Source organism: Pristis pectinata, chromosome X (assembly GCF_009764475.1).
Source record: "Pristis pectinata isolate sPriPec2 chromosome X, sPriPec2.1.pri, whole genome shotgun sequence".
NCBI classification, from domain to species: domain Eukaryota; kingdom Metazoa; phylum Chordata; class Chondrichthyes; order Rhinopristiformes; family Pristidae; genus Pristis; species Pristis pectinata.
The window spans coordinates 9249636-9261571 of record NC_067450.1 but is presented as its reverse complement, the minus strand read 5'-3'; the positions used below and the strand labels follow the sequence as shown (position 1 = coordinate 9261571).

General features: G+C 45.5%; 1 protein-coding gene across 1 annotated transcript in view; it reads left to right on the top strand.

Annotated features, from left to right (window-relative positions):
- The first annotated feature begins 428 nt into the window (after positions 1–428).
- LOC127566999 (sterol O-acyltransferase 2-like) overlaps positions 429–11936 on the top strand; it is a 39305-nt gene continuing 27797 nt past the window's right edge. Inside the window, exons 1-4 of the mRNA XM_052009603.1 lie at positions 429–673; positions 5987–6084; positions 7231–7289; positions 11028–11164. Coding sequence (XP_051865563.1) covers positions 6000–6084; positions 7231–7289; positions 11028–11164 — 281 coding nt within the window. The 5' untranslated portion in view covers positions 429–673; positions 5987–5999. The remainder of the gene's footprint in view (positions 674–5986; positions 6085–7230; positions 7290–11027; positions 11165–11936) is intronic.

Genomic DNA, 11936 nt, shown 5'->3' with positions numbered 1-11936 from the left:
TGTTAGCCCCTAGCAGGAGGTACAGAAGACTGAAGTCTCACACCACCAGGTTCAGGAACAACTGCTTCCCTTCAACCATTCAGTTCTTGAACCAACCTGCACAACCTTAATCACTACAGTTTAGCAACACTGTGACCACTATGATCACTTCTCACTTAAATGGAGCTTGTTTTTTGTTCTAATTGTGTTCTTTCATATAAAAATTGTTTACTTTATGCTTAATTTATGTTTTTCTTGTGAATGCTGCTTATATAATCCTATGTGCCTGTGATGCTGCTGCAAGTAAGTTTTTCATTGCACCCGTGCACACATGTACTTGTGTGTCTGACAATAAATTCGACTTTGACTTTGACTACACCCTGTGTGAAATCCCGTGAGAAAGGGCAGAGAGAGAGAGAGAGAGAGAGAGAGAGAGAGAGAGAGAGAGAGAGAGAGAGAGAGAGTAGATCACAGAGATGAGCCAGACAGGAACAAGTTAAAACAGTCCCCAAGAACTGGGGCAAAGAGCTTGTGTATATCTTCTTGATTGGAAGGTCACAGCTACAACCTCCTGGAAGATTACAACACTGTGCGTATCTTTGTGAGTTGGTACAAAGTCCGGCACTCACCGAAGTTGATCGAGAAGCTCAGGAGCAGCAGAAGGACTGGAGGGTGAGCAGTGAGCAGGAACCTGGTGAGTATTGCCTGCACGCAGTCAGATTGAAATATTGCATCAAAGGGACAAAAGTCAGTCAAGTCAATTTGTGGTATGTCACAGAACAATTCAGGGGCACGCTTTCTTATTTATGGTTTAAATGGTTTATAGTTTAAAGAGATATGTTTATAAAGTAAATCTATTGTACCATGAGATTTTGATGGTGGGGGTTAAATTTCCAGTTTCCCCTCCAAAGACATAGACTGATGCACGGTTCAGCTCCCTGGGTAAACCTCACCGAGCACATGGCTGAGCAGAGTCAAAGGTTACTGTTTAATCAGGCAAGACATTGAAGGAGGGGTGGGGTGGGGTGGTGGTTAAGACCACAACACAGCTCCGTCCTGGTGTCATTACAGTTCAAATTCTTTCCACCAGTGGTCACAGGATAGTGAGCAGCAGCAAGAACGTGGGATCAAGTTTTCATATTATTCTAGGTGGCTCCTCCTCCAAATGCTCACAAGACTTCCTGCCTCGGTTTCAGCTCCTGTTCACGCCAGATGTGTGTGTGTCGGACCCTGTACACCTCGTGTGTGTCCCAGTGTGGGACCCTGTACACCTCGTGTGTGTGTTTCGCAGTGTTGGACCCTGTACACCTCGTGTGTGTGTTTCCCAGTACTGGACCCTGTACAACCCGTGCGTGTCCCAGCGTCAGTTCCTGTACACCCTGTGTGTGTCCCAGTACAGTCCAGATGAAATGTCTCGACCCATAATGTCGACCATCCATTTCCCTCCACAGATGCTGCCCGACCCGCTGAGTTCCTGCAGCAGTTTGTTTTTTGCTCCAGATCCCACCATCTGCAGTCCCTTGTGTCTCCATCCTGGGGAATCTCCTCTGCACCCTCTCTAGTACAAACACATCCTTCCTACAGTGTTGTGACCAGAACTGTGCACAGTTCACCAGATGTGGCCTAACCAATGTTTTATAATGTTGTACCAGATCTCCCTGCTCTTATATTCCATGCCCTGGCTAATGAAGGCCAGCATCCTGGATGTCTTCTAAGCCAACTTATCTCTGGCTGCTGCCCCCTTCAGGTATCCTTGGATATGTACACCAAGGTCCCTCTGTTCCACAGTACTTCCTACCATCCTACCATCCATTGTCTCCAGCCTAGCCTTAATAGTCCTCCCAAAAAAGAGAGATTTCAGGATTAAGTTCCATCTGCCACTTCTCTGCCCATCTTAGCAACTGATCAACATCACCCTGCAGCCAAAACCGACCTTCCTCACCGTCAACACCAGCACAGGTCTTTGTTTCAGCTGCGAACTTACCTGAAACATTCGCGTCCAGATTGTTTATCCATAATACAAACAGCATAGTCCCAGCACCGATACCCGGTGTACACCACTGGTCACAAGCTGGCAATTTTAAAAACCAACCCTCCACTATCATCCTCTGACTCCTACCACCAGGCTCATTTCACATCCAGTTTGTCAAATTTTCCTTGTCCCCGTATGTGTGTGTGTGTCCCAGTGTCGGACCCTGTACACCCCATATGTGTGTCCCAGTGTCGGACCCTGTACACCCCATGTGTGTGTCCCAGTGTCGGACCCTATACACCCCGTGTGTGTTCCAGTGTCAGACCCTATACACCCTGTATGTGTCCCAATATCAGACACTGTACATCCTGTGTGTGTCCGTGTCAGACCAATACACCATGTGTATGTGTCTTGGTGTTGGCTTCTGTATATGCGTAGCACAAGTAAAAGGAAATGATTGTCTCCCATCTGAGTGGACATGGATCATTGAGAAAAGTTATTTTAGGGTGTGATTGAGAGGTCTCATTATTTTGAGCCTTACAAACTGATTGCAAACAGCCAATATCTGTATGGTTCTCTTCCCCACCTCCCAATCTTCTGCATTACTTATTCCACCAGGAGTTCAGGGACAATTCCATGCCAGAATCCCATTAATCAATCCCGGACCAATAACTCAATCTGTTTTCACGTCTGAAACTCTTGGACCATTCATTTATTGTGGTATCTCCAGTTCCACCCTTGTTACCTCAAACTGCCAACGCATCAAGTGAAACCTTCCCTTCTGCCTCAGGTTCTCTCAGTTCTTCTTTCCAATTAAATCAGATAACGTCTGCACAGAAATTTCATCATCACAGAGCTTTCTGATTTTCTGAACTTGTTCTCAAGTGATTAAAGTTCTGTGAAGTATCTGACTCAGCATCCCTGGCATGTCTTTTAATTATGGTTAATGGAGAACGAACTGACCATTGCTTTACAGTCGGTCCTGACTAATTAGCACAGAGATGCTTCAAATTAACTTTCAGTTCTCTGCTGTAAAGGCAAAGGCTGAAGGTTAATATTACTATGATATATAAAAATCAATACCAGTGTAATAATAGCAGATTTCAGGGAGACTAATTAACCCTTTCCTTTCATATTGACTTTGCCATTGTTGAAATGTGATAGCATTTCAGTATCTGATCTCGACTCAGGTGAAGGAATAGGAACCTGATAGTCACCGAACTCATGATCAAACTGTTTTATGTTCTGGTGTCTCCCACCGTGAGCACTGGATCCAGCTCTGGTCTCTCCCACCATGAGCACTGGGTCCAGTTCTGGTGTCTCCCACCATGTGCACTGGCTCCAGTTCTGGTGTCTCCCACCATGAGCATTGGCTCCAGTTCTGCCCCCCCCCCCCCCCACTGTAATCACTGGATCCAGTTCTGGTCTCTCCCACCGTGAGCCCTGGCTCCAGTTCTGGTCTCTCCTACTGTGAGCAATGGATCCAGTTCTGGTGTCTCCCACCGTGAGCACTGGATCCAGTTCTGAGATGAACACTTTGGATCATCTGGTCAAACAACCCACCACCTCCCTCTCCTCTCTGAGACACACCTCCATTTTGGCTCCACGATTGCACCTTCATCAAACAACAGATTTTTAAAAAAAGAATTTCTTTGTCATTTATGAAGAGAAAAGATTTGCAACCTAATAACATTCTTCGATGGAGAAGGCATTAATATACATTGAAAATCGATTCTTTCAGGAGAGGCTTCACTGAGAAGGTGTTCGTGTTTGGAGCAGTTTATCAGGAATGATGGTCGTAAATGTTTTCAAGGGAAAACTAGAGAGAAGAACATTATCTGGAACAACTGGAAGCAGATAGTTGGACTAAATTAATTTATGGCTGCTGAGCTTTATCTACAGGGCAAAGTCAGTAGTAATTGATTAGGGATAGGATTCAATTCCCCCCTTGGACTACAATCCTCTGGCTTAAACCTATTTCTATAACCATTCACAGGACGGTGGGCAGATTCCTACCAGGGATAAAGTGAGAGGTGAGAGACAAAACCGTATGTCAAATTAGAAGGAGTTGGTGGGAAAAAAAGGCGACTTAAAATCCTGAAAGCTTTCCGGGAGCATCAAGAGGACTGTAAGCAGCCTTTTCTGAAGCTGGAGAGAGCAGAAGATAAAGAAAAGCCAGGCAGAACTGAAAGGGAAAGAGCACTGACATGCTCATCAGTGCTGCCCACTCGGGTTCCTGGACTTGGTGCTTGTCAGAATGGTTCTCCTCAGTACCATCCCACAGCACCATCCTCAGGAGCAAGCCTGGGAGGAGATGCAGCCACAACTTTAGGCCACAACTGACCATTACTGTCCTGCGATGTACCAACCTAGCAAATGAGGCTCCATCAACCAATTTACCATGTGACGGGTGTGCTATTTAGTGTAGGACTGTGGGAATGCATTGTGAGATCAGAGAAATGCAAGAGAAAATGATATTTTTAATATTTTCAAATGAGAAGCAGCAAGAAACAGATACAACTCAGTGGAAACAACTGCATTTATTGATATATTTCCTGTAAAGTAACCCAGGCTGTTGGTTTACAGTTAACTATGGGCTTTTCAGAAAGAAAAAATTCCTCATAAGTAATGCTCATAATACCTCCCGCACACAATCCCATCTCATGCACCTTAATATTGGACAGTGAAATGTTTGTTCCAGAGTGCAAGGGAATGAGGCCCATAAAGTAATAATAAGTCACACAGACTGTGAGAAGTTGTCCCCAGTAGATCCATTGCTTTAGTGTATCTCCACAGAAAGAGTTTGCTGTGTTGCGAGAGGAAATTTTTATCCTCCCAGCTTTGCTCATGTGAGTTTGTGAATAGTTAGGCAAATAAACTAGTGACCAAAGAGCCAGAAGACAGCAGGATCCAGTCAGGAAACCAAATATATTGCTATTTGCTTCTGGCATGTTTGGGAGTTCACTGAGGATGAATCTCAGGGACACGAGATCAGGCCGGCTTACACTGGGTAAATACAAACGGTCCCCACTCACCTTTGGTTCATGGCCAGGGGACACAGATTCAACATGATGGATAACAGGGGGGAGGAGCAAGTTGTTTTCTGCTGAGGGTAATTATAATCCGGAGCTCAAGGACAGCCAGGGCTTGCAAAATTTGATAGGAACTTGAGGGAAAATAATTTACAGGGCTACTGAGAAACAGTCGGGGAAGGGGACTGACTGGATTTCTCTACAAGGAGCTGGCATGGACATGACGGGCCAATTGCTTCCTTCTGTATTGTAGTGATTCTACAACTTATGATTCTACACAAGTCGTAGAGTCATAGGGCAATACAGCACGGAAACACACCCTTCGGCCCAACTGGTCCACGCCGACCTGTCTAAGCCAGTCCCACTTGCCCGTGTTTGGCCCATATCCTTCTCAACCTTTCCTGTCCACGTACCTGTCCAAATGTCTCTTAGAACTGTCCAAGAAGGAGTATGGATATCGTGAAATGTGTGTTGGGAACAGCTTATATAACGGCTCACAGTATGAGCTGTTGACAGCACGCATTTCACGATACAGTGTCACACCCAGATCACAGGTCATGTCAACCACATTACAGGTAAGTGGTATATGTAACTTACAGCAGATGCACAAAATGGTACGAACAACATATGGTATATGCAGCATACTGCACAGGCAGTGTGCGGGTTGGTAGGTTAATTAGCTACTGTAAATTGTCCATTGTGCCAGCAGGTTGTAGAACTGATGAGAATATGGGAAGAATAGGTTACAGAGAATGAGGTTGCTCTAAGAGCCAGTACACACTTGATGGGCTGAATGGTTTCCCTCTCTGTCATAAGGAAATATGGGAATCTGGTCCATGCCACTCAAGGTGCCTGCAGCAGATAGCAGAGCACACGTGATCACACAGCACCACATAAGTACAGTGCAGGAAGACACGGCCACACTGTGTAGTGTGGACATACCACACGGCACAGCTTATGCTTGCTTCTTTCAGAATAAATCGATTTTTATGTGTTTTCTCAGAATTCCAATAAACATGAACGACTGCTTGGAAGAATCCGAAGTGCGAGAGAGAAGGAAACAATCCAAAGAAAACACCGCACAAAACGCTGTAGCAAATGGTAAGAATCTTCCTTAGATATGGGTCATGAAAGCAACATCACAGAGCATTAACCAAGTGCAGTAAACATAACTACTGTGGCTACAAGACCAAGTCAGAGGCTGGGGACCCTGTGGTGAGTGACTCACCTCCCGACACCCCAAGGCCTTTCTACCATCTACAAGGCACAAGTGAGGAGTGTGATGGGACACCCTCCACTTGCCTGGGTGAGTGTGGCTCCAACAGCTCTCAGGAAGCTCGATACCATCCAGGACAAAGCAGCCCACTCGATTGACACACCATCCACCACCCTAAACACTCTCTCACCAACACTGGCGCACAGTGGCTGCAGTGTGCACCATTAACAAACTGCACTGCAGTTACTCGCCCAGGTTACTCTGACAGCACTTCCCAAACCTGTGACCTCTACCATCTGGAGGAGAAAGGGCAATAGGTTTATGAGACGCCACCACCTGCAGGTTCCCTCCTGGCTGCACTCCTCTCCAACAACCCCTTCCCAATCACCCCTCTCTCACTCCTCTTTGCCCCCCTCCTTAATGTCAACCTCCCTCCCCTACAGCTGCCCCTCTCCCAATGCCCCCATCCCTTTCAGTCTTACACATCTCCCACGTGATTTCCACTTTGTTTTCCTTTCAGGGCATAGCTGAAGGCAATGACAGGGACTCGACTGTTTGAAGACCCTTCTCCCGGGACACTTCTGACGGCAATGAAGCTTAAAGTCCAACATAAAGTCCACCTCGGTTGACCCATTGTTTAATCATTCTCGCCCATAAATAATTCTTCTCCCTTTGCACCTTGATTTGGTGAGAGTTTTTATTCACACACTGGCACGTGATAACACCTGATAGCTGATGCACAGGGGAAAGATTCTCTGTCATGTTCTCTGCGTCCCATTGTTGCTGATTAGATAATGCACACTCCCGATTATGAGGTCCACTCACTGGAAAAGCCACTGATATGAAGGATAATTGCCAATACTTGTCAGGACCCTTAGAGCCATTGGGGGAGGAGCCTCTTACTCTGTCAGTCAGAGCTGAGTCTGATCCCAGGTCCCTGAGATGAAACCCCAATGAGGTGTAACCTGAAAGGGAACTTTCTTAAGCTGATTTTATTAACTTTTATTCACCCAGTTTTCCTTTCTTTGAAGGTTCTGCCGATCATGGTAATGACTTTGATCATCTAATGGCCTGGAAGAAACGCATTGAGGTAGGAATATAAGGCTACTATGGCTTTGCCCTCCTTAATTTAGGATTTCACGACAGAATTTGTAACATCCAGACTCCATACGGACTCCATATCAGCTTAAACTGGCAGGAATTGGCCATTGGAAGGATTTATTTGTTGCTTTTACATTGCCAGACTTAGGCCAGTATTATTGAGTCAGAGGTCTGCAATGCAAAGTGCGCTGAAATATGCTTATTGAACTGCTAGACTCACAATTAACATCGCAATATACTTGTGGCGCAAATTGCTGGAAATGCAAAGACTGACGATGCTGCAGTCGGAAACATTCTGCCCTGTGGTCGACATCTTAGTGAAATTTAAGAAAAGAGAAAGGAACAAGTTTGAATGGCAGTGAAAGAATTAAAACCAAATTAGTAGTAAAAAGAGAAATAAGGAGAGAGAAACAAAAAGAGTGGATTAAGAGAGAAGGAAAAGAGACAAAAAAGGAAAATTGCATTGATACAATGATAATGAAGTTGATTAATTAAAGCAATCATTATTCACAGCCCCAAAACAGAGGTGAGGAAAGTCCCCAGTGAAACTCAAATGCTGCTGTCATCTGTCCCTCCCAAGCATTGACACTCAGCACATTTTATGTCTTAAGTTACTAATAAACCATGCTACAACTAGATCCACCAAATAAAAGACAGCAGTTCTGCTTCGAACCACCTGCTTTTGCCTATGTAACTGGGCAGAAGTTCGGGAATCCCGAGCAAAGGCGGAAGTCTCAGACCTTTGCTCAGCTGAAGGCCCTAGGATAGGTGGAGTCCAGCACAAACTTCCACAGGCTGGGAAATCTCCCCGCCAGTCCCAAGCCAGGTTAACCTGGTGCAAGTCCAGTAGACCCATTGATTCTAAAGGGAAGGAACCGTTAGAGAGAGAAAGGATCAGTGTCAGCTAATTTCCTATTTTTGCTCTTGGAGTTAATTTAAATATATTTGATTGCTTTATCTAATTATTTCACAATGTCTTAATTGCCCTTTTTAAGAATTTTGATTCTTGGCTTTGATAATATTTTACATTTTTGTTGAGGTTTTGAATGTTTCTGAGTATCAGAGACATTCATATTCCTTGGCAATGTTGACAGCTGGTTAGCCTGCCTGTTTCATTCTGAAATGCCTTGCAATACACAGGGCCTTGCCAGTCAGCTGGGCACTGGCTTCCCAGCGGAAGAATCCACCCGGAAGCTTGCTCCAAGTAAGAGTGAGGCTCAGGCAGCTCACTGGTCAGCGGAAGATCTGGGCTGTGATTTTCTGAAAGGAATCTACCTCATCTGCATTTGAATGAGGGAGCCTCTTTTGAGTGTCACAACAGCGCCGTGAAAGCAATTGTCTTCCGACAATGGCAGGGGTGTGGACAGTGAGACTGGATGGAAAGACAATGGAAGGATAGAAAGGTTCTTAAAACCTCTTGTAACCTAAATGACCATGGCGGGAATCATTTGCAATTAGGTCGCAGATCCAGTGACTATGTGATTGCCACTACATTCAAGATGTTCAAAAAAATCTCAATTTCCCTCTACTTACCGTTCTCCCTTCCAGCTGATTCTCTCCGTTCAAGGGTCTAACCTGGCACCGGTTCAGTGAGCAGGTTCTGCACCATAGCTGTCGGGGAAGTGCAGTAAGGCTGGGTTCCTCTGCTGGACCTCATGTGGAACCCAGTGTTGGGAGACCAGCCAGGAAGTCATCTGCAACTGTGGGACTTCTGCATTCCCAGAAAGTCTGAGTCCTGGTGAATTTCTTTTAATCCTCCATGAATTGGCGGGATCTTTATGGATTGTTAATGATAGGGACAATTAAAGCATCATTCTGATCCGAGCAATTTCTAGTTTTTGCCTTTTCCTCTTCATTCCCATCTTGCCAACAAGTCGTCCATTACCTGTACATTACTTGCCCATTACCTACACATTACATGTACATTACATGCACATTACCTGTACATCACTTGTCCATTACCACTCAGTCGACCAGCCTCACAAGCTGTGAAACAGCATGTACTTGCTTGTTCCCATCTCATGCTCATCCTTCAGCCATCTACTTGTGATACCAAAAAGGCCAAGCCAGGCCAAAAGATGTTGTAGAGAAGAGGGTTAAATTGCAATGTGTTTATGTGTGGGTGAAGGCCTGTGTCAAGGACGTACAACTCAGAGTCCTCATAAAGGTAGATAACTTGCTTATCAGTCCATGAAACGCAAGGTCATGTTTGGAATCCAGATAAGGATTTATCACTCCTTGCAGCAGGAGTTTTCTGATCTCAGTGGTCTCCTCCACAGATTGTGTTGGTCACTCACTGGGTAATGGGAGGGTAAAGCTATCAATGATTGACAGCCCTGCATCATGTGACCTGGTACACTCTGGATCACAGGAAATGTGATGCCTTTGTGCCATGAATGTCTTCTAATGACATGTCTGCCCATATTTGGGTGAAAGAATTACCCTGCTCATGTCTATTCCCTAGCTGGGGTTTCTAGAACCAGGGGTCACCATCTTGGAAAAAGTGGTTGGCCATTTTCAGGACAGAGATGAGGAGAAATTTCTTCACCCAGAGGGTGGTGGATCTTTGGGATTCTTGATTCTAGAGGACTGTGGAGGCTCAGTCATTCAAGACAGAGACTGATAGATTTTTGGTTACCGTGGGAATTGAGGGTTAGTGCAAGAAAGTGGCGCTGAGGTAGAAGACCAGCCAAGGTCTTACTGAATAACAGAGCCGACACGAGGGGCTGAATGGCCTTCTCCTATTTCTTATGTAGATCCAACACCATTTTGGCTCCTTCCCACCAGGTGACCACCTTCTCCTGCTCCTGCCCCGATGGCAGACTGACCCACACAGAAGGCAGCCAATTCCAATGATATTTAAGTGGATGACTGCTGTCCAATTCAGTCAAGCCAAGCTGCTGGAGACAGTTTTCTGTAGAAGCATCTCTGGAATTTCCACCTGAGCTGAAACCTTGTGCCTCTTTTATTGCAGAATCAGCATTCAATTCCCTCATTCTATAAATCGTTCTGTCTTTCTGATCTCCTTGGGAAGACGGGATTACTTCCTTCTGTTAGGACCAGCTCCTCTGTGTGAGGACCATGCTGCTCCTTTGCTCCGTATTTAGGCCAAAATGGCAGCAGCTGAGTCAACCATGCATCGCAAAACAATTAACAACACCGTCACGTGCCGAATACATCTCGGATGTCTCTGTATTACTCACATGGAACTGTGCAATCCAAGGCTTTAGTTTGCACTATATGTGCACCGATAGATTTTACACATTTAGTCTTGTTGCATTTAAAAGGTTTAACATAATTGAATGTTTAGACCAAACAGACCCCCTACTTCTGTGAATTCAGGCAACAAATGTGTCTAAGTTAATCCTTGTAATAAGTTCAGCAAACTGTGTGACAGGAGAAACCATAACACTCATACTCCAGTGTTGACGACGTTCTGTTCAGGCAGAAAGGCCAGGCATTGTTACACGTGACTACAGCACGGACCAGAGTCGATGAAGTGAAGATGGCGCGATCCTCTGCCGGCGATCTTTCTATCTGTCCACATCACCTTTCAAAATGCCAAATGCGAGTTGTCGAACACAGTGCTGGCCACAGACAAACTGGGGATCTGGGATCCTTGGCAAATAACCTGTGACAATATTACCTGTGGCCAGGCTACCTGTGACCAGATTACCTTAACATTTAATCTCATGCTGACAGAAAAATTTTTTTGTCTCCGACCTAGGATATGAAAGTAGAATTATTGGATCAGTTCAAAGGTCACCTGACTGAGCTGCTAGACAAAACCATAGAAGAATCCATTGAGTCCTATTCACAGTATAAACAAGTGACCAAGTCCCAGGAGTCAGGACACAGAAACAGGTACAGAGAGCTTCATGCAGAGTGAGCTTTTTCCTTCTGTAGAGGCAGTGAGAGGGTATCACTATTGGTAAGCACTGATCTGACAGCTCAGATCTGACAGCTCAGATCTGACATGACTACAGCCGGTGAATGTATGAGTTGTTCACAAAACACCTTGGGCTTGAAATTCCTCTGTCACTGGGAGTGCGGTGGGACAGGACTGCCAGCTGTCAGCCGGCCCTGACCTTGACCACATCCAAGATCACAAGACAAAGGAGCAGAGGTAGGCCATTCAGCCCATCGAGTCTGCTCTGCTACCTCAACATCTGGAGATGTGGTCTTTCCCATAAAAGATATCCACAACATGGAAGGTTGTCCCTGCGAGCCCTCTCCAAGGTGAGGGGCGGGAATTTCAGGCTGCCGTCCCATCAGTTCTCTGGGGGAATGGGGCAGTGGTGGGTGATGTGAGTGGTTTTGGGAATAATCGTCCTGTCGTCCTGTTATCCTGTCTGAGTACGTGGCAGGGTCAGACCCAGCTCAGCTGTACTCTGTCACATCCCAGCCCAACAGAAATCCAGCTTTCCCCTTACGTGCCTCTCTCTGGCCCTCCCTTTTTACCTTTGATTGAAAAAGAAAAAAAGGTGTTTGTATCTGTGTAAGACCATGTGTGTATTTCTATCTGTGTGTATATATGTGAGTGCATGTGTGTGTTTCTACTTCCTTGGATCTCTTGCTCTCTTTACATACAAGGAATGATACTCCACAGAAGTCCTTATATATGTCTCTGCCTCTC